The 23,231-nt window shown below is 31.7% G+C and overlaps 2 protein-coding genes across 3 annotated transcripts in view; both read right to left on the bottom strand.

Moving 5' to 3' along the window:
- The window catches only part of LOC126746839 (uncharacterized), a 476,426-nt gene that overhangs the window by 65,343 nt on the left and 387,852 nt on the right, over positions 1-23,231 (bottom strand). The gene's annotated exons all lie outside the window — the stretch shown is intronic.
- Positions 8,874-22,012, bottom strand: LOC126746844 (uncharacterized). The gene is made up of 2 exons (XM_050455239.1): positions 21,771-22,012; positions 8,874-12,186 (listed from the first exon to the last, which is right to left on the bottom strand). The coding sequence occupies exon 2, from the start codon at positions 11,840-11,842 to the stop codon at positions 10,886-10,888; it is 957 nt and encodes a 318-aa protein (XP_050311196.1). The 5' UTR covers positions 11,843-12,186; positions 21,771-22,012; the 3' UTR covers positions 8,874-10,885.

Here is a 23,231-nt window from a genome sequence, read left to right as displayed (position 1 = left end):
CACGTAACTACAATAAAACCTTACACTAAAACAAAATCAAATATTAAAAATTAGATAAAATTACCTTATAGCTAGGTGACCTGCTAAGTACTGACGGTGTAGGATTTGAACCCACGCTCCAAAGTCGATCTCGGTGAAACACCAGACCGTTAACCACTCGGCCAGCCCTGCCTATGAATATTAGAGTCAAAGGTATATATGTGTATCGTGAGCAGAAACAAGAGGTTAGATTAGATTATTAAAGATAAGTCCTGGTTCAAAGGTGAAAACATCATTAATGCATGTCAAATTTGGACTCTTTTTGGCTTTGGTGATTTCCATTTTCTCCAAGAGATCCAACTTTCTACTCTTAGAGCACTCGTGAACAATGGAAACATTTTCAGGGACGGAAAAACTATGACCCGTTGATAATAAATGGTTAGCAAATGCTGACTTAGTTTCTGTGGTGTTGGTGTCCCTGAACTTTTTAACGAGGCGTAGGTGTTCCTGTACTCTTGTGGATACTCTCCTTCCTGATTGTCCCACATAAACAGCAAGGCAATCCTTACAATTAAGACAATATACATCCTACTTTTATCCAACGTCTTTACTAGGTTCTTTCTTAGCGAGTTAGTCGTTTTGAAAGCTATGGAAAGGCTGAAAGGCTTAAAAAATTTTGCAAGTTGTTGAGAAATGCCGCCGAAATAACTAAGGCATCTAAAATTATTATTGTTGGTGATGTTGTTCGGTGGGTGGACAATGTGATAGGACAGTTTATATTTATTATGAAATTTGTAATATAATTTGTTCAAGCTGTAAAGTGAGAAATTATTGTTTACAGGAATTGTTTTTATAATATTATGTTCTTTTTGAAAAGCGTCTTTGGACAGAGGTAATTTAAATAAACGGTAGAACATTGAATTAAAGGCTGCATATTTTTGTTGATAAGGAGAATTGGAATTAAACTGGATAATATTATCTGTGGCAGAAGGTTTGCGATATACTTCAAAAGAGATACTGTTATTATTTCGGTCAAAAATAATTAATTTTCTTAACTCTGAGAGACATAACTCTGTCCCTAATAATTACAACAAACAACACCTTAATTCTGTTAAAAACAAAATTGAAACGCACGATCTTCTAATTTCCAGAGCAGACAAAGGCTCTTGTTTGTTAGTCATGAAAAGACTCGACTATGTGGCTAAAGTGACGAAATTTCTATCGACTGACGACTTCGTGCCTATTACTAGGGATCCAACGATTAGTTTTTTCTCAAAACTTAAGAATTCTCTAGATTAATGTCTTATAACTCTGGAATACTTTAACACCTCTAAATCTAACCTATACCCTATAAACCCACGTACTCCTGTGCTCTATGGCTTACCTAAGATTCATAAGGAGGGAAACCCAATAAGACCAGTAGTTTCCTTCGTAAACTCTCCTTGCTATAAATTATCCTCTTGGCTTAACAATACTTTAAGAGAAGTAACTGGTTTTCGGAACGAATTCTCCATTAAAAACTCAATTGAATTTGCCAATTATCTAAAGCAAATAGATGTTCCAAACAATGCCATTTTGCTTTCCTTAGATGTAAAGAACTTGTTCCCTAGCATACCCTCGTCAGATTGTTTAACATTGGTTGAGATCCTGCTAAACAATAATAGTACTTTACCAAAACTGGTGGTAGATAATCTTATCCACCTTTTATCATTGGTTTTGGAACAAAATTTCTTCAAATTTAATGATCAATTCTTTAGGCAAAAATCTGGTCTCGCCATGGGTTCTTGTCTTTCACCATTTTTGAGCGAGGTCTTCATGAGTCACTTGGAGGAGAAAATCATGAAAAGTCGTTTTGCGGGCTTTTTGAGAGCTTATAAGAGGTACGTGGACGATGTGTGCGTGTTGTGGGTTGGTGACGAGAATGATTTATTAGATTTCTTGTCATTTATTAACTCCCTTCATAATCAAATCTCTTTTACGCTGGAAAGAGAGACAAACAGAAAATTACCCTTTTTAGATCTTCTCTTATACCGAAATAATAACAGTATCTCTTTTGAAGTATATTACAAATTTTATAATAAATATAAACTGACCTATCACATCGTCCACCCACCGAACAACATCACCAACAATAATAATTTTAGATGCCTTAGTTATTTCGGCGGCATTTCTCAACAACTTGCAAAATTTTTTAAGCCTTTCAGCCTTTCCATAGCTTTCAAAACGACTAACTCGCTAAGAAAGAACCTAGTAAAGACGTTGGATAAAAGTGATCCTCTATCTAAATCGGGTGTATATTGTCTTAATTGTAAGGATTGCCCTGCCGTTTATGTAGGACAATCAGGAAGGAGAGTATCCACAAGGGTACAGGAACACCTAAGCCTCGTTAAAAAGTTCAGGGACACCAACACCACAGAAACTAAGTCAGCATTTGCTAACCATTTATTATCAGCGGGTCATAGTTTTTCCGTCCCTGAAAATGTTTCCATTGTTCACGAGTGCCCTAAGAGTAGAAAGTTGGATCTCTTGGAGAAAATGGAAATCACCAAAGCCAAAAAGAGTCCAAATTTGACATGCGTTAATAATGTTTTCACCTTTGAACCAGGACTTATCTTTAATAATCTAATCTAACCTCTCGTTTCTGCTCACGATACGCATATATACCTTTGACTCCAATATTCATAGGCAGGGCTGGCCGAGTGGTTAACGGTCTGGTGTTTCACCGAGATCGACTTTGGAGCGTGGGTTCAAATCCTACACCCGTCACGTTTTTGTTATATTTTTTGTTGAATTTTTGTGCCGTGTTATTGTTTTTTTTATTACAAAATATTCTCATATTTAATCTATATATGTGTCTGTACTTAGCAGGTCACCAAGCTATAAGGTAATTTTATCTAATTTTTAATATTTGATTTTGTTTTAGTGTAAGGTTTTATTGTAGTTACGTGTGTTTTTCTGTTTATTGTAGGTGATGATGCTTTATTAGCGAAACATGTCACCACCTGATTAATTAAAAAGACATTTTCAGACTGAGACTTGGAGTTTTCATTTTTTCTCTAGTTACGTAGGTCTCTTTGAGATAATGGACGAGTTCTTTCAATTATTAAAATTATATGATATCTAAATATTCTTTCTTCGATATTTCAGGCTACGAATAAGATATCGAGATACGGTTTTCACTGGCCTATTTAGCTATCATTTCACTAAATTTTTATGAAAAAAAAGTCATATTATTGCATTTAATTTTTTAGAGAATTTTGCAATTTTCTGTTATTAGATCAAAAAACGCGCTCTAGCGGCATTTCTAAGAACTAGACATATTACAGATAAGAGGGATTTGATGGAGCAATAAATGTTTTTTCCAACGAGACCAAGTTTATTAAAATCCGTTCAGTCGTTTAGGAGTTGCAGCTGTTTATTTAAAGGAACATTGAATTATGCCCCACCACTTTATTTTAATAGATACGTCACAAAGTGTTAAACAAAAATTACTCGAGTAGAGCTCAGCTTTAAAAAGCATATATTTTTTCGTAACATTTACTGGGTAGATTTCAGTGAAAAATCACTTAAAATGTTTAAGATGGCGGTTACGCCAGGGGGCGACCATCTTTGAAATCTAAAAATATTTTCCACGGTATTCTTTTGGCAACTTTAGTCATAAAATTTTTTACCGCAAGTCTCTACGACGAATAGTTTCCAAGATATAGCACTTTGCATTCTTATCTGGCCACCCTGTGCAACACGAGCGCTTAACAAGCGTACTGCAGCTTGCCTTGAACTTGGTGATGGTGTTTTCGAAAACATTTTAAATTAGTGGAATTTTGTTTTTTACTAGTATTTGTTTGTGTTTCTTTTAAAACAAAAAATCTTATAAAAAAACTCGTTTAGAATCGGATTAAAACGTATGGGTTGGTTTATCTTATTTTCACCTTTGAACATGTTCCCAAAATATGTCCGTTTCCTCCCGAAACCCCCTGTATATCTGATGAATAGTGTTGACTTTACCATAGTAAATCTTAATTGTTTTTTGAGCAGTTTTGAAATAATAATCGGAAACCATTGATCACATCAGGGACCGTAACGATATTTAAATTTTATGTATTCTTTTAAAAGAAATTATTAAATACAATTTTTAAAACATTGCTCTAGTGTCTCAAAACGACCCTACTATTTGAATGAACTTATATTAGGTAGCGTATAAAGTAGGTTTTGCAAATAAAATTTATTTGTAAACTAATAATAAGTTAAAACGTCAAAACCATAATTTAGGATGTAATTTAACTTTAACTTGATTCAAAAAGACGTTTTTTTGCCCTGAGTATATACAGGGTGAGTTTTTTAAAGTGTTACAATGCGATATGTCAAAAACGGCTGCAAATTTTTTTTTGACATTTTGGTGACATTTCAAGTATACCGGGGGGCACTTTTTGTGATATTTTTTGACATTTGTCCCTTCACCCCCCTAAGAGGGGGGGAGGGTCACTTCCTTATTTTAAATGGAATGACGTGTTTTTTTATTCTTAAATACGAATCTACATAAAATATGAAGTCTGTTTACAAAAAATTTTTAAAATTGCTCTGCTGGTTACGGAATTATGATCAAAAATGTTTTGATTAAATTTAAAAATAATTGGAATATTTTACCATAATAACAGCCGGTTGCCATGGAAATCCTACTGTTTATTTTACTAGTATGGATGGAAATGAAAATCCTAGTAACAGTAGGATTTCCATGGCAACATAACAAGCAGTGTCACATAAAAATTTTGACGTGTTATTAACAAGTAAATTGTGTTTAAAAAGAAAAAAATGGAAGCGAATTTCAATGTAGAAGTAGATATGTTATTAATTTTGGGGGAGTGCAGAAAAAATTATAGGGAGGCTGCAGTAGTGTGGGCCGAGAGGTTTCCGGATATTCCAAAATCTCATATGGAATTTAAGAGACTGGAGACCAGAAGTCGTATGACTGGTAGTCCAAAAAGTAAACGACGAAATCGGATTAAAACGCAAACAGATGAAAATAAGGCAGTTGCTGTATTAGGAGCAGTAGCTATTGATCCTCAAATCAGTACCAGGCGGCTTGCTTTAGATGCTGGAATTAGTCAATCATCAATTATAACAATTCTGCACCGGTACAAGTTTCATCCTTACCACATTACACTTCATCAAGAGCGTTACGGACATGATTTTGAGAATCGCATTAATTTTTGCACTTGGATTTCAACAAAAATGCGTAAAAATAACCATTTTTTGAGAAACGTTATTTTTTCTGATGAGGCTTCTTTTAATAATTGCGGGCAGGTAAGATTTAACTTATTTAAATTAGAACATATTCAAGTTTTGGTTGTTTGTTTTTCTAAAAGGTAAACAGGCACAACATGCATTACTGGGCAGCCAATAATCCTCACTGGATGAGAACTGTACCAAATCAACATCCCTGGTCTGTGAACGTATGGTGTGGTATTTTCGAGGATAGAGTTATTGGTCCGCATTTTTTCCAAGGTCATTTAAATGGACAGGTCTACACAGATTTTTTAAGAAATCAGTTACCTCGTCTACTCCTAACGTATGGTTTTAGCAGGACGGAGCTCCACCCCATTATGCCATACAGGCCCGTACTTACTTAAATGAGATTTTTGAAAACAGGTGGATTGGTCGAGGTGGTCCTGTCAACTGGCCTGCTCGTTCGCCAGATTTGACCCCCCTTGACTTTTTTTTATGGGGATTTATAAAAGACAAAGTAATGGCTAGTGCACCTACAACTCCAGAGACATGAAGAACAGGATTCGTTTTGCTTGTTCATTAGTGACACCAGCAATGTTACAGCGGGTACGAAACTCATGTCAAGAAAGGATAAGAAAGTGTTTGGAAGTCGAAGGCGGCGGTCACTTCGAACAGCTCCTTAGGCATAATACATAGACGATAAATAGTTAAAAAGTAGGAAATAATTTGTTTTTATTGTAGTAGAATATTCGAATTATTTTTAAATTTAATCAAAACATTTTTGATCATAATTCCGTAACCAGCAGAGCAATTTTAAAAATTTTCTGTAAACAGACATATTTTATGTAGATTCGTATTTAAGAATAAAAAACACGTCATTCCATTTAAAATAAGGAAGTGACCCTCCCCCCCTCTTAGGGGGGTGAAGGGACAAATGTCAAAAATTATACAAAAAGTGCCCCCCGGTATACTTGAAATGTCACCAAAATGTCAAAAAAAAATTTGCAGCCGTTTTTGACAAGCTTCTCGCACTAAACTAAGATATTTTAAAAACAGTACCTTTAATCATAATTTTGCAAGGGTAACTTTTTTTTCCAAATTAAATGGAAAATCTAACAGTTGACTTCATATAAAAAAATATTTTTTCACCTTGCAGATTTGAGACAAAAAAGGACCAAGTCCCTCTGTATGTTACGCCACTGACAATTTTATTAGAAATTGGCTTCATCAGTACTTGATAATTCACTACAATAACCTGCATGCGAAATTTAATTAAAATTGAGCAGGTAGTTTAAAAGTTATGATAAATAAACAATTAATTATTCTTAACTTTAGCACCCTGTATCTTTGTTATTAAAAATTTCTGAGAAAAATTTTATAATGAAAGTCTATTTCTTTTTAAATTTTCTATCACGTATTAAAATTAATGACGCTTAAACTGAACCACCCTGTATATATAATATCTTAGAGGTTAATCAAATAGGATTCATATTGATTCAAATTTAGTTTACTTTCAGATTACATCCCTATCATGTCGTTCTGCACTAAGCTGCGACAGATATGGACTTCGATATGGACTCGATTATTGCCATTGGCTTCTGGGAATGGTTAACGAAAACCCTCAATTTCTATACAGAATTCTTTGGACAGGCGAGTCTACTTTTAATAGCAATGGTGGGGTAAATCGCCACAATATACATTATTGGTCTTCATAAATTCCCATTGGAAGCAAGAAGTTCAGCATCAAGGACGCTGTAGTATAAATGTATGATGTGGTATAATAGGTGGCACAATTTGGCGAGGCACTAAGAGGTAACATCTTGAGTTCCACAGAAACACATTGCCAATTTTATTGGGAGATTGAGTCTATTGAGTCATCTCTACGAGGGAAAAATTGCAGCTACGCGTGAACATAGTGGCGCCCATTTTGAACAGCTAGGACGACACTAGAGCAATGATGTTTAAAAAAAACGGTCTAAATAAATCTATTAATATAAATGTATTATATAAAAGAACGCCGCCTCGCGGATTTTCGAAAAACTACTTATATTAAGTTTTTCCTTTAAACGAACATTCATTTAAACACAAGTTTTCTCAATTCGACTAAGGCAATAGGAATTTACGACGATTTTTGTAATTTTAATTTTTTAATGGTTAAATTTTTTGTAATAACTTTGGTTTGAGTAGTTATATCTGAATGCGGTTTTTACCAATCTGTTCAGCTTTGTTCCCTGCTTTTAATAGCATAAAAAAATATGTATCGTTAACTGGTTAAATAACGTAAATCACCAAGTCAATGCCCCTATCGGATTTTAGCGAAAGCTAACAGTAATATTTTTTTGATATAAAAATAAAGCAGTAGAGAGCCTTTTAACCAAAACTTATTTTAGAAGAATCGGCCCATCCAGAGCCAGTTTTCAGCTGTTTTTCTCACTTAAGCTAAAAACTCTTTTCAACACTTTACTTTACAAGTATTTGTTAAAACTTTTTTGTGTGGAAATGTTTGAAGATTATTACAATAATATTTTAAGATACCCGTTATTGCAATGTTTTTGAAAAAATTGAATTTTAAATTTTGAAGTAGCCGTAACGCCCCCTAGTAGCCGGCCAATGAAGGTTCTACGATTATTAGTTTTTGAGATACAGCCGCTTACCTCGCTTAAGTGGCCGCCCGGTACATAGTACATCCCATCTAGGGAATCCAATCCCGCAATTGCGGGATCCCTCCAAGTTTCTGCGGGATCAACATTGCGGGATTTTCCGTGCGGGATCTGCGGGAATCAATATTAAAATTCCGTTGTCGACAACAAAACTATAAATGTCTTTTAAAACGCCTCAGAAAGCAAAAAACCACTCACAAATAATTACGGATTTATCTAGTCGGACATCTGTTATATAATTGCATTACTGCAGGGATTTAAATCAAAGGGGAATCCCCGAGCGCCGACGCTTCGTCGCCCGGGATTTCCCACTGGGCTATTGGAAATAAGTGAAACAAAACAAACAGGTTATTTTACTTTCCGATTTATGTGTGTGCGTATGTGCGTAAGTGGAAAGCGTTTAACTAGTGCTTGGAAACGATTTCTTCAGTTAAATAAATTACGTATTACATCAATTGTAAACTAATGATCTGTAAGCTAAAATGTAAGCTAAAATGAGTGTCAGTGTGGTTTATAAAGAGCTCAAGTTTAGTTTGGAAACATTTCTTAAAATCTGAAGATGGTTTTGCAGCTAAATGTAAGTTATGCCCAAGCATTATTAAAACCTCTGCTCGTTCTACCGAAGGTCTTCACACCCACTTAGCAATGAAGCATAATATGAATTTAAAATCCAAGAATAATAGCGAGAGTGATGTTATTGACATTGATAGTGCCAGTAGCTCGAAGAGTTTACTAGTTCTACCCTTATTTCTAAGCGCTCGGGCTCAGATGACATTAGTTCTTCTATGCTACCATAGTTTGTTTATAATTGCATAAGACATAAGACTTTTTCTTAGCAATTAGCATGTTTAATAGGTTTATTACAAAAAGTTATATATATATATTGTTAACAATCCCGGATTCTTGCGGATCCGCGGGATCGATGATTTTTATCTCGCAGGTTTGCGGGATTGAAGTTTTGGTGCGGAATTGAATTCCCTAATCCCATCTCTTAACACTGGCACTAAAAAAACATATTCTGTTAATTATATCTTAAAAAAAAACTAATTTGAAGTAGATCAGCATCATTCAACCCTAGGTTTAGATTATGGAATGCAGAGTGTTTTTTTAATGTCACAATAAATTATTTTTACATAACGGATTATAAAGCTAAGTTGGTCATGCTTTGGTCAATCAATTTTGAATTCTTTGAGGACAAATAAGCGGTTGAATTAAGTTTTGAAAGAATATTTGTCACTTTAACAGTTTGTGAATTTTAGATAATTAAATTAAATAACTAAAAATATTTCACAATAAATATGCGCTCTTCTATTATTTCACGCGCATGTTTAAAATTTCGAATATGTGTTAACTTGTATTCTGTAGTGAATTGCAAATACACATTTTGTATTGTTCAGACATACTTAAGACCCTAACGTACCATAGCATCACTATACGTTATTTTAAAAAAAATTGAGTTTTCTTTCATAAACTTTAATTTTCATTCCTTCTCTATAATAAAAACCGCTAGGTTCTAGGAGTCAAGTTAATTCTTCAGAATAATGGCGCGACTTTTAATTTTTTTTTTTTTTTATTCATTAAACGGGAAATCTCCATTACAAAAAAAATAAATTATAAAATACAGTTATGTCAATAATTAATAATCCTTACTTAAACTATTAAGAGTTAAAAAAAAGACTCTAAAGTAAATAAACAAAAAAAAAATATCTTTGTATTAACTAATAGATTAGGAACATAAATTCGCACTTGGTTCACCCATCAAACAACATATTAATTAAAAATATTAATTGAACAATACTAAGTATTCAAAATTTTCATTAAACTACCCTTAAAAGACCCATATGAATTGCCAAAAACATCTAGCCTCTCCTCCTGATACAAAAAATCTAGAGATCTCACCAAAAAAGAGTTTTTACCATAATTAGTTCTATGGAACCCAAAATGAAATAAATTATTTTGTCTAAGTGTTCTCTGAGGAATAGAAAATTTAACTTGGGAAAGTAAATCCGGACAGGATATAATACCATTCAACAACTTATAGATAAAACAGATGTCAAACATTGTTCTTCTTTTATCCAAAGACAAAACTTTAACATAATTCAATATTTGAGAATAATCATGATTAGCAATAAGATCCAAATTGAACATGTAGTTATAATATCTTAAAAATTTGTTTTGCACACTCTCCAGTAATGACTTATAGACATTATACTGGGGAGTCCAGATAATTGAGCCATACTCAAGCTGTGATCGTACCAATCCCACATATACAGATTTGACAGCTTGCAACGATAACCCCTCACAATTTCTAAGAGTAAAACCTAACATTCTATTAGCTTTTACTACTATTTGGTCTATATGATTGCAGAAGTTTAATTTTGTGTCAAACAGTATTCCTAAATCCTTAGCACCATCCTTTAATTGAAGTTTCTGGCCGTTAATTATGTAAAATGATGGTATCCTACTTTTTTTCCTATGAAATGAAATTTGGAAGCATTTATTAATATTCAAATCCAACAAATTATTTTGGCACCACACTGTAAGAGGCTGATATCAAGTTCATTCATAATAACCAAGAAAAAAGTTTGAGGTCATCAGCAAACATTAAAAATTCACAATACTCCAAGACAGCCCTAAGGTCATTAACAAACAAACTAAATAGCAAAGGAGAGCAGTGTCCCCCTTGTGGCACTCCAGAACAAACTTCAATCACCCCAGACATAAAATTACCAAGTTTAATCACTTGCTTTCTATCACTAAGAAAGCTAAGCAACCATTTTAGCAATCTATCAGAAAAACCTATATTTTTCAATTTTTCAATTAATAACAAATGATTTACCTTGTCAAACGCCTTGGAGAAGTCTGTATATACAGCATCAATTTGATACCCCTTCTCCAAGGCATCTGACAACTTGTGGTATATGAGTAAATTTGTAAGAGTGGACCGACCACCTCTAAAACCATGCTGTTCCTCAACAATAATTTCTCTACATTGCCAATTTAAATGGGCAAACATAAGGCTGTCAAAAATTGGGGATGGATGACACTATGGACACACTACAATAATTTCTAACATCATCCGTCGATCCTGATTTAAAAATAGGAGAAATATAACCTTCCTTCCATATGTCTGGAAATGTTCCAGAAATAAGAGATAAGTTAAAAAGTTTACATAGTGGCTGTGATAGTACATATCGACAGTTTTTTAAAAGAATATTGGGGATTCCATCTGGACCAATCATTAACTTATTAGGCAAAGCCCCCAGCTTATCAAACACCTCAGCCAGACTTATGACAGGACAGTCAATATTAATTTGGCTGAAAGACTTTTCAGGTGAGGTTGTGTTTGCATTTGAATAGACTGCAGAAAAGTGAGTAGCGAATAAATCAACAATCTGCTGATCATCAGTTGCAATACTATTATCTAAAAACATTTCCCTTGGCACAATGTTAGATGCTCTTTTCTTATTAACGAACTTCCAAAAATTTTTCGGATTACTAGTCAAGTTCTCATTCAAAGTAGCAAGATAATTTCTGTAGCACTCTTGACTTAACCTTTTACACTGAGCTCTCAGAATGGTAAATTCATGATAATCTATTTCATCATTGGATAGTTGGTATTTTTTATGCTTACTTTTTTTGAGAAATACCAATCTTCTTAATTCGGTAGAAAAATATGGAGGAAAGCTAGATGTCTTATATCTTTTTTGATGCACAAAACATTGTATACCAAAATTTAAAATGTTATAGAACTCTGAGACCATAATGTTAATATCGCTATCATTAAAAATAGTATCCCAATTTATAGAAAAAAAATAATCATTTAAACCCTGATGGTTCCCATTTTTAAAATCAAAATAAAATTCCTCAACTTTAAGTGAATCCAACATTACATTGTTGTCTACTCTAAAATTACAGGTATAAAAAATATGATGAATTGAGCCACAAAAAAGTGGATCTGGAGACTTAAAACATTTCATGGTGCTATCAAATTGACATAAATAGTAGTAAATAAATATTTCAAGTAGTCTTAAGTTATCGTGTTTAGTGTGTACGTATAAAATAAATCGGTTGACTATTTTTGTACATCGAGTGTTTTAATTTACACGTTAACGGTAAAAACGCTACAATTTGAAAACATACCTGACCTCACTACAACAGGTTTTTAAAGTTGTAAAATCAATGTCTGAGGGTTTTTCTGCAGTTTCTGCTGTGCCACAGGGCAGTAATTTGAGGCCGTTGCTCTTTTGAATTCCTATTGATAGCCATCCAAGGGTGGTAAAACACTGGAAAAGTCTCCTTTTTGTTGATGACTTAATAAGATCTAGAAGTTGCAAGAAAATATAAACTTTGTAGAAAATTGGTTTAAGCAAAATTAATATCAAATTTATTTATTTCATAACTAATAAATTATTAATTAACAAAACAGAGGTAAAGGATCTGAAAGTTGTTTTTCAAAGTAATATAAAATTCAATAGTCATTTTGAGAGATTACTACTAAAGTGTATGGTGCACTCGGTATTGGTATAAGGAATTCAAGGAACTTCACATGTTATCTTTATGTTAACATAGGTAATGTTTACTTATATATAGTTTCGTATAATAATTTTTAGTATATAAATTTTTCAGAGTCGAATAGAGGCCTACCAGATGAGAACAGTGAGCTTATACCGGGTAGTGCGTCGCCGAGCGGAACATAGGAAATCCCATGTAAATTTTAAGGGGGTTAATTATTGGCTTCCCTGTACATTTTAAAGAAAAAATGTAAGATAACTTTTTGAAGAGACCAGTCTGGCAAACCCTCCTGCAAAGTTTCAAAAAATTTTAATAAGCGAATCTTGAATTATTCAATTAAATGTAATTGCTAAATTAACAAATTTTCGGTTCAGGCAAAACCAGGCACCAGCCACCAGCAAACAATTTGTTATAAGGCTTTGTCAAATCTGACGTACAGCCGAATACAAGAAATGTTTTTTTTTTCGTTTTATCAATCTCACAACCATACATTCAAGTAAGACTTAATTATGACTATTATTGTTCTCCATCGCCAGATCTGCATGCTTCGCAATTATCGAGTCGCATCTTCGATATGGAATTTGCTTTTGGGATTCATGTTCAAATTCACTTTTTAGTTCAGTGTTTGTACTCCAAAAAGGGGCCATTAGATATCTATGTGGGGCCAAGCCTCGTGACTCATGCGCCCGTCATAATATTTTAACCCTGTGTTGTATCTTTATTTTGGAAACAGTTTGCTTAGTTTTTAGAAAACATAAACAGGAGCTCCACTTAGGAAGCCACTATAATACGCGACAAAATTATTTGTTGAGGCTACCCATTTCTCATTTTGAACTTGTCCGTAGCTCTATCATATATGGAGGTAGAAAGCTGTTTAAGAAACTTCCACTAGAAATAAGACAACTTAAGACTGAAAAAAGCCTACGTACAAGAACGAAAATATTTCTTGCTAGTAAAGCGTACTATAGTTTCAGTGAATTTTTTAATAATTAGAATTTAAGTATTTTTCAAAGTTTTATATAATTTTATTTTACTTTAAATTAGTTTCTCGTTTTTATTCCTTTAATGTACAGTCTATTGGCTTTGTCTACAACTTCTATGTTTATATTGACAATAAAGCATTTTTGAGTTTGAGTTATTTATGAAGTAATTATTTATTAACTTAATTATGGCTATTTTTTCGTCGATTAAATAATGCATACTTGTTTTCAAATATCAACTGTCACTGATTTATTGACACTTTTCCTCACGTCAGTGACAATATTCATTTTACTGGTGTCCGTTTGGTTTTACCTGAACCGAAAATTTGCTAATTTAGCAATTACATTTATTTGAATAATTTAAGATTCGCTTATTAAAATTTTTTCAAACTTTGCACAAGAGTTTACCAGATTGGTCTCTTCAAAAAGTTATCTTACATTTTTTCTATAAAATGTACAGGGAAGCCAATAATTGACCCCCTTAAAATTTACATGGGTTTTCCTATGTTCCGCTCGGCGACGCACCACCCGGTATATACATCTGCTTGTCAAAGCCCCACTTGCTGTAACTGCACTAAAAAAATCAATAAAACAGATAATTTAAATATTTGAAAATATGTTTCTTTATATTCACTTATAAATAAAAAATAATTGTAGCTTGAGCTTGATAGCTTGCTAGTTGCTACATCTATAAATGCTTATTCTGCTCTACATGTTGGATAAAAATATGTTTGAGTAAAATCTGTACTGTTGTGGCAAATTCATGATGAGTTACCTACATTGTTGGGTTTTTTCATCAGTAATACAGTAAAAATCAATTTAGAAAATACTATGTCATGAGCTCAAATATTGAAAAGAAGATATATGACCTTAAATTTTTAACGAAACCTTTTGTTATATTTGATTTAATCCAAGTTCAATAAATCTTAAATACAATAATTTACTTGAAGTATAATAGATATTTTTTATATACACAGGAGCTGAGAATTAATCAATTGATCTCTGAGCTCGTTTCTTCTTTTCAATATACTACCTCATTTTATTATAGATATTGAAAACGATGAAAAAATGAGAAAAGCCTAACTTTAAAAAATTTTAAATTTCTTAGGTTGATGTTAATACATACTTTTTTAATGAAATTTAATTAATAATGTTGCAAGCATTCCAAACATTAAAAGAAATAATGGTGATGTCATTTGAAAAAAAAAGTTGAGGTGATTTTTAGGGGATCACTTGTCGGGGGTAGTGTTTATAAGTAATTTTGGGTATACATTTCCTTTTAAAAAATTATACTTTAAAATAAAGAAGTTACAGCCTGTGACGTTGATAGTGGAACACCCTGTATAAATCGAGTTTCCTATGAAGAAAATACATATTAAAATAATTATTATTGAGTCTTAATTTCTTTGAAATGTCTTTTTTGTTCTTGAATGGCTGAAGAGCTTCTATCTTTCTTCAAGATTTATTTTATTTAAGTCCAACGTAGGAAGATTCGATATTTTTCTTTTATCATGAAAGTGAAAACTTTAATTTTGAGTGATATGTCATTCATTGTTAAGTTGGCTCAGTTTATAAGTCCTTGAGATGAATGGCTTGATTTGGATAATGCATTCATTGGTGGCTTCTACCAAATAAGAACTATGAAGTAAGACATTGTCTTTGAAAATTGGGCATGACACTGGAGCATTCAATTGGCCTGGAATGGATATCAACCATTTTCCATCCATAATTCTATTAACTTGAATATCTTGGAGTTCTATGCAAAAAGGGCGACACGTTATAGCATTATGCAGACAGTATGAGAATCTTTACATAAATACTGTAGTTCGGCAGATAATTATTTATCCATATAAGAATACGTCCTATCGCTAACCACAAGGAATGGCTTTTGGGGTAAGTTTAAGAAAAATTGATTTTGGCGATACAGAATAGGTATAACTGATACTAGTGATATATATACAAGGTGCCTCCGATTAAGTCGGCACTATTGATATCTTTGTTAATATTTAAGATACAGGGTCGGTTAAATTAGCAAACTAGTAGGATTTTTTCTGTTGATTAAAATGGTGAAAACAGAAAAAAATTGAACATCGGGTTTTCGAGAAAATGTGAAAAATGTACTTTTGTTAAATGGAATCCCCTGTATATTTTTACATAAATCAAAAGATAATAATTTTCTTAATAAAAAAAGTTTATTTACACTAATAGCCTAAACCTAAATATAACAAAGTTGTAGTGTATTAATAATTTTGTCAAATTTAGGCAAGTTATTGTTATAACCAATAACTGCATATGGCATTAAACATACAATGTCTTCATTTTTATCTTTTTCTTTTAAAAGTCTAATATGTTCAATTAAAGTTGAATTTGATCTTTTATCAGGGCTGTTTGATTCGGGCTGTTGTGGGGTTGTAAAATCTATTTTAATATTATATGATTTGAATAATTCTTTAACACTTTCATTTTGGAATTCAGATCCGTTATCTAAAATAATTGTTTTATGAATACCACAGAATGAAAAATACTATACCAGAGTTTAAACTACTGAAATTATTGTACCAAAATAGGTTAAAACTTTTGAAAATTAATCAATTAAAACAAGACATTTTTCATTTCAAAAGATGATAAAAAACTTACTTTTGTGTTTGACAGCCAGTAAAAAGTAAGCATTTATAGCAGGTGACTTTAATATTGAACTTTTGAAACCTAATAGAAATAAAGAAGAACTTTTATCAATCATGAACTCATTTAATTTCTAACCAACAATTACAGAAAAAACTAGGTTAAATAGTTGTATCGATAATATATTTACCAATATTGATATTGCTTGTGTGCTAGGCATGACTATGCAAACTCATATTTCAAATCATAAACGGCAAAAAATGATCTTCTAAACTAAAAACCAGTATATATACCGAAAACAATATAAACGCTATTTTTCTGAAACAAACCTTTTTTTATTCAACAACTAAAAGAAGAGAACTGGGCTGACGTTTTTGGTCAGAATGATTGTAATGTAAATAGCTAATGGGGTGCTTTTACAAATATATTTGAACCGATTTTTAATCAAAGTTTTCTAAAGAAATTAATATGTAAGAAAAATAAAAAAGATCTCTATAAATATAATAATAAGGAAGTTAGGGAAGTAAAGTATCAATTAGATGTTTATTTGATGATTTTTTTCAATGTATGCAGACAGATACAAAATTGTAAACACAGAGTGAGATGACATGTTGATAAAATGCACATAAATATAGCAGCTAATCATAGAAGCTTCTTGTTAAGGCCTATAAAGCCAAAACGAACTTTTAAGTATTCCTAAAAAAGTAAAAAATAAATTGAGCTACCGAAAAGATATCAGCGAGTATTATCAAAATATGCATTTCCAACAAGATCTGAAGTTTTCTGCCACATGTTGCACATTTCATTAAAGCATGGCCTGCATGGTCTTAATGCGAGCTTGTTTTTAATTTTATGAGTAGGTAAAGTAGTATTCCTAGGCAAGATATAAAAAAGTTTATAAGAAAAAGTTGTTTAGAACGCAAAATTATGCCCGAATACCGAATTTTACAACCGTAGGCCTACTTTGAGTTTTATGTTTTGTGTACCAATTAATTTTTGTATTCATATATAATTATTAGAGAAAAACTAACTAATTTATTTATCTAATAGTTAAATCACTGATCTAAGAGTTATAAACCATCCCCAAAAATATGTTTGTAATAAAATGTATATAGTACATCTAATTTAACAAGAAAATTTATTTTATTTACTTATTTTAAATTTATTCAATGCAGCTATCTCAAAACATTTTTCAATCGAATTATCGAAACATTTTCCAATACCTTTCCTAAACTTTTTTAAATGAATTTCTAACTTGTTCAATGGAAATTGAATTCCAAGCATCTCTAATTCTTTGTTTTAGTAATTCCTTGTCATTTGCTAATGGATCGAAATAAACAATTTGCTTGACCCCGTAAATCGGAATCAGAAATGGTTAAATCTTAAAAGTTAAAAGTTTTTTGTATATAACTTTGACAGTGACAATGTTTTATAGTAGCTGCTACATTTAATTGAGAATGTAATGAGTATGTATGTGATGTAATTTTTTAAAATGTAAAATTTTAAAAAATTCCACAAAAACTCGTAAATGCAGCAAAAAAGAACCCAATAAAATAAGCGGCATGCATTCCACGAGCCGAAAAAATTCCAACTGATCGTAAAAAAAATTAGTCCAAGAACAATAATTTTTAAAATAATTTTCACTATTTAAAATATTAATATTTATTTGGTTTTTATTTAAACTTCGAGTAAAGTGAGAATAAATAAATAATTTAAACGTAAAAATCAAAGTAAGCCTATGGTTATGAAATTCGGTATATTCGGGCTTAATTTTGCATTCTAAACAGCTTTTTCTTATAAATTTTTTTTATATCTATCTATACTTTACATGCTTGATTTAAAAAAAATTAAAATATGCAAAATTTTATTTTTTAATTAAGCAGGGCTGGATGCCAAACTGTGAAATTTCAACCCTAAAATTTTTTGTCATTTTTACATATAAATTCACTTATCCTGGGACGCACTGTAGACCGATCAGCCTACTTCCAAGTTTTTCAAAGCTGTTTAAGTTAATTATTTGCAATCAGCTTCTCAGTTTTTTAAAAGAGTGCAATATTTTGTCTGATAATCAATATGGATATCTTGAGAGTAAATCTACACAAACTGCTATATTGCAGTTTCACTTGTGCAGTCTTGAGGAATTTGGAGAGGCAAAAGCTTTCATTGGGAATATTTTTAGACCTTTCTAAGGCATATGATTGTTTAGATAGAAATTTATTAATAAAGAAATTACAGTAATATGGGGTGAGAAACAATTCCTTAAAATGGTTCACTGCTTATCTCAACAATAGAGTCCAACAAGTAATGTTAACAAGCAAAATATCACAAATTTAAATTATTTAATTAATGGTGTTCATAAATGACTTGCCTTTTGAAATTATTGACAATATTCAAACAGTATGTAATACCCTAAGAATATTTGTAGATGATGACAAATTTATTAGTGGCGTTTCCGAACATATCTAAGCTATGCTAGAATGAAGATCTACTGTTTCAAAAAAGCAAAGATTGGTTTAGTAAAAACAAGTTTATACTGAATGAACAAAAAACGACCGTTTTGATTTTTAAAGCAAAACAAAATTTACTATATGTGCATAGTTATTTAATAAACTTCCACATAAAATATAAACTGTAGGATATCAATCAAAACAGGTTTAAACAGAAGGTGAAACTGAAAGGTGAATACCTAAGCATGTAAACTTATATGTAGTTATGTCAGGGAGGTGTTTTTTTACTAAATAGGCCTTTTTTGGTGATATCATTTTATTTTATATATGTTTTCATGTATAATGTTACTTTATAGTACGAAATAAAGAAAAATATTATTATTATTTCCTAATATAAGTGTATCTATATAAAAAACTTCAAATGGTTTCAAATGTCTTCTATTATATTTAGATTTTCGACAGATTTCACAATTGTCAATATATTTTATAATAAAATTTTTCATTGATTTCCAATAATAGCTTAATTTTATTAGTGAAAGTTTCTTGAATTCTGCAATGAATAGTTTTTCCCTTATGAGAAAATTGAATTATTCGATTTCTTTCTTCAGGTTTAACATTATTTATTAGTTGGTAAAATTCAATTAATGTCAATTCATTAAAATGGTTACTTAAAACTTGTTGGAAAACTGGACATAAATCTTGTGAGAAAAAGCGTATGACATTTTTTTTCTAAAAAGAAGATCCTAAAGTTATTATAGTAAATACTCTTTCAAAGATGCTCATAAGAAGACTACCCCCAAATCCCTTCAGCAACAAAATAATGATGCCACATCAAAAGGTGTCTTCAGATCAATGGACACTGCCACAACCACTTGTTTTTTATCCCAAGCTCATTAAACATAATCTATGAAATTAATTATTAGATAATAAACATAATCTAAGTTTGTTTAAATAAATGATTTTCAAAGAAATGAACCATAAATGAAGGAGACAAAACAAGGGATCAGTATTCCAGAATATGTCCAACCAGAGATAAATATTAGACATCTTACAAGTAGATATTGAACACAGCCCTTTATGTGACTGATATAATCTGATTATTATGACTGGACTGAAAAGTGTGATTTTAAAATCAACAACCCTAAGATAAGAAATCTCAGATTCAATATGGTCTTTTTGCATTTTAATTGTATAATTTTATAACTCTTGGTTATTCAAAGTAAATACATTCTCCATGCACCCCTCAAAAAAAAGAATATAAATCTCTCTCAAGACAAGTGGCATCCAAGACAGTCCTCATATCTATAAAAAATGTCACATCAACTACAAATATTGATCAAAGCGAACAAAATATCAAAAACCACAGAGAGAGCCCCCAATCTTTACTTGTGATCTCCCTATAATGGATGATAAAGAAAGCATCAAGTTTACAATAAGTATCACATGATTGACCTGGTCAAAGAAATGCCCTTTTCCATACACCATAAGCAAGTGCTTTGTTTACAAAATAAGTCTTTTAAGTAATCTTACCACAGCAATCTCACCATTTTAAGAATATAAGAATATTAAAAAATTAAAGGATACAGTCCATCTGATTGCTGCTTCCTTTGATTTTTTATGTGCTAGCTTCTTGATAATTATTAAAATTGCAGAGCTCTGAACTAAATAAGTTGGCAAAGACAGATATACAGTATCTTCTAGTGAATTAAAAATTAGTTTTTGTTATAGGGTTAATACTTGGTATCTGTTTGCTAATACTATTCCAGGCCTTTTACTAATTTCATTATTATATTGTTCCATAAGTTTTATAATGATAGAAGTAATAAATGGTAGAAGCTGTTTATTTGATATAATAAATATTATGACTTAGAATAGGGCAACAAAAAGCAAATACCTATACTCTCAAAAGTGTATGTGTGTGAAGCTATCGTCCGATCGATAACCAGCAACCAAAATCGAGAACGCAGCATATGCCGGTTGCCAGCGACCAATTTATAGTCCGCGCTCCCTGTTATTTAATCAATATAATGCCCGTATCTCCTGAAATTCCCAAGGGATTTTAATAATTTTTTGTCCAGATATTAACAATGAATACCTAAATCGACTGACGATGGTCCCAAGCCTCTACAAACTAAGGTTTTGTTGTGAAAATAAATTAAAAAGTCAAATGGTAAAAAAATGAAAAAGGCTCTAACTCCCAAAATTCCCAAAGGATTTGGATAAAACTTTTTTTTATAATAGATAATAAATATCTAAATAGATTTTAGATGGTTGCAAACCTCTACAAACGAAAGTTTTTTGGTAAAAAATTATTGAATTGTTAGACACTACTACAAACGGGGCCTATGTAAGTTTTCCTTAAATACAATAAATGAAACCTCCTCGGGTATACTTTCTAGGCATCCTGGTAACAATCCAGCCAGTGGTTTTAACGCAATTTTTGATTGGACCTTTATGGAGAATATTGACTGTTGTCTCCTGAAAGAGAGCGATTACCTAAAGGGAAGACCTGGACTCCTTTTGTAGGACCTGACTGTAGTATCAACGACTTAGAGCTACTAGCCCCGATGGTTTAATTCCATACTACTATTTGGCTGGACTTGGATCTTGTATTTCTACTCAGAAATCACTATCTTTGTATTTGTTATATAAAAAAATAAACAATTGGCAAATTATTATGGCCTTTTGATTGGTTAAAATAACTCAATTTAATTAGTTTAAATAGAGAGTTTTGCAACATTTCTTAAATCTCTTCACTTAAAATATTTATTATTAATATTAAAAAAAGTTTCATTTGAATCCTGTGAGAGTTTTGGAAGTTATAGCTTTTAAATTTTTTTTGTACATCTAAAAATTCAATAATTTTTTACCAAAAAACTTTCGTTTGTAGAGGTTTGCAACCATCTAAAATCTATTTAGATATTTATCTTTTATAAAAAAAAAGTTTTATCCAAATCCTTTGGGAATTTTGGGACTTAGAGCCTTTTTAATTTTTTTACCATTTGACTTTTTAATTAATTTTCACAACAAAACCTTAGTTTGTAGAGGCTTAGGACCATTGTCAGTCGATTTAGGTATTCATTGTTAATATCTGGACAAAAAATTTATAAAATCCCTTGGGAATTTCAGGAGATACTGGCATTATATTGATTAAATAACAGGGAGCGCGGACTATAAATTGGTCGCTGGCAACCAGCATATGCTGCATTCTCAATTTTGGTTGCTGGTTATCGATCGGACGCTAGCTTCACACACATCAAAAGTGTTATAAACTATATAATTAAATTTTTAATTACCTAAGAGAAACAGGGATATACATTTCTTAGAGGAATATTTTAACTTACGCTATTTTAAATTAAATACATGGGTCCTTCTTGCATGGATCCCCTTCGCCATTGCTGCCTCCTTATTCAGGAAGAGAGTTAAAATCTTATCTACCAGCCCCATGCACGCCACTTTCTATCTTGCCGTCTTCCATGGGTGCGTACACGATAAGCTGGAATTGTAAAATGGTCTTTTTTGGAATTTCACACTTATTTTCTGACCATTGCCTACAACGTAAAAGAAAAAAAATAGAGGTAATGGTTAGTATGCAAGACACAGAACACAAATAGTCAAATATATACAAATATAGCTTGCCGCCTTCTCACATTTAACAGTGTTGTTACTGACAGCTGCCAATGTTGTCTGTCAATACCAAGTGTCAAACGAAAAGAAAACAAACTAATGCTTCATCCAGATGTTACAGATATCGACGCTACCGGTCGATATTCATTTGGGATTCATTCTTCATTCCCTCGAAGTATCATATACTTTTGTATATATACAGTGTGGCCCAAATTGGGTGTACATGTATGGGTATCTTGGAAACTATAAGAGATAGAAAATTAATTAAATGAGGAAAGTTGTAGGGCATTTAGTTACCAATTAAGTGCCGCTTTCAGAACGATTTTATCTTTTTTGATTTTGAAATATTCGGAAAAAATCAAAAAGTTGCATTTTTGAAAAAGGGCTGTATTTTTTTTATTTCAACGTATTTTTAAAATCTGTAAGAACATTATTAGGACGACTTTTTAAGGACAACGCATACCTGAATTCAGTTTTTGTTTTCGACGTTTCGGTTCTGAGATTCCATCCTCAACTTCTTTTTTTCTTATGGCGGTCATTTTGTTTTTTTGCTAAATTAAAAAGATCCTTTTTGTCCCTTTAAAATGATGTATAACACTTTATGAAAATATTTTATGTTTACGTCAAAAAATTAAATAGTTTTATTTTCGCTGAGTTGGCCATGGTTTTTATTGGCATTTTGTCGTACACACAATTATTATTAACGTACTAACTTGCTAACTTATACTTTTACGTAATTTCTAAATAAAATAAATAACTACTTGTAACAATAATATTAAATGAAATTATTCAAAATGACGGCCATTTTTGTTAAAACATTTTTCACATTTCTTTAAAACACTTCTAGTTACCTTGCGCAGGGTGTTTTTATTCATATTATTTAAGACAGTCTGAACCCTGTCCTCTAGTTGTTCGAGAGTCGCAGGTGGTTTAAACTCATAAACTTCATTTGTAACATATCCCCAAAGATAAAAATCCAAGGGTGTAATATCTGGAGACCTAGCTGGCCAATTTACAGCACCGCGGTTCGCGATAAGTTTATTGTTAAATGCTTGCGTTTACAAGTTTTGAACGTCCCGAGTATTATGTGCGGGACACCCGTCTTGTTGAAACCACACTTCACTCCGTATTTGTTCTTCAGGTATTATAGCTTTCACGGTAGGTAATATCTGCGCTTC

This window comes from Anthonomus grandis, chromosome 18, assembly GCF_022605725.1.
Source record: "Anthonomus grandis grandis chromosome 18, icAntGran1.3, whole genome shotgun sequence".
Classification (NCBI taxonomy): domain Eukaryota; kingdom Metazoa; phylum Arthropoda; class Insecta; order Coleoptera; family Curculionidae; genus Anthonomus; species Anthonomus grandis.
The sequence above is the reverse complement of the archived record's forward strand: the minus strand, read 5'-3'. Positions and strand labels throughout refer to the sequence as shown.

Coding starts and splice junctions, on each gene's coding strand:
- LOC126746844 (XM_050455239.1), bottom strand. CDS start 11,842: ATGAAATGTTTTAAGTCTCCAGATCCACTTTTTTGTGGCTCAATTCAT.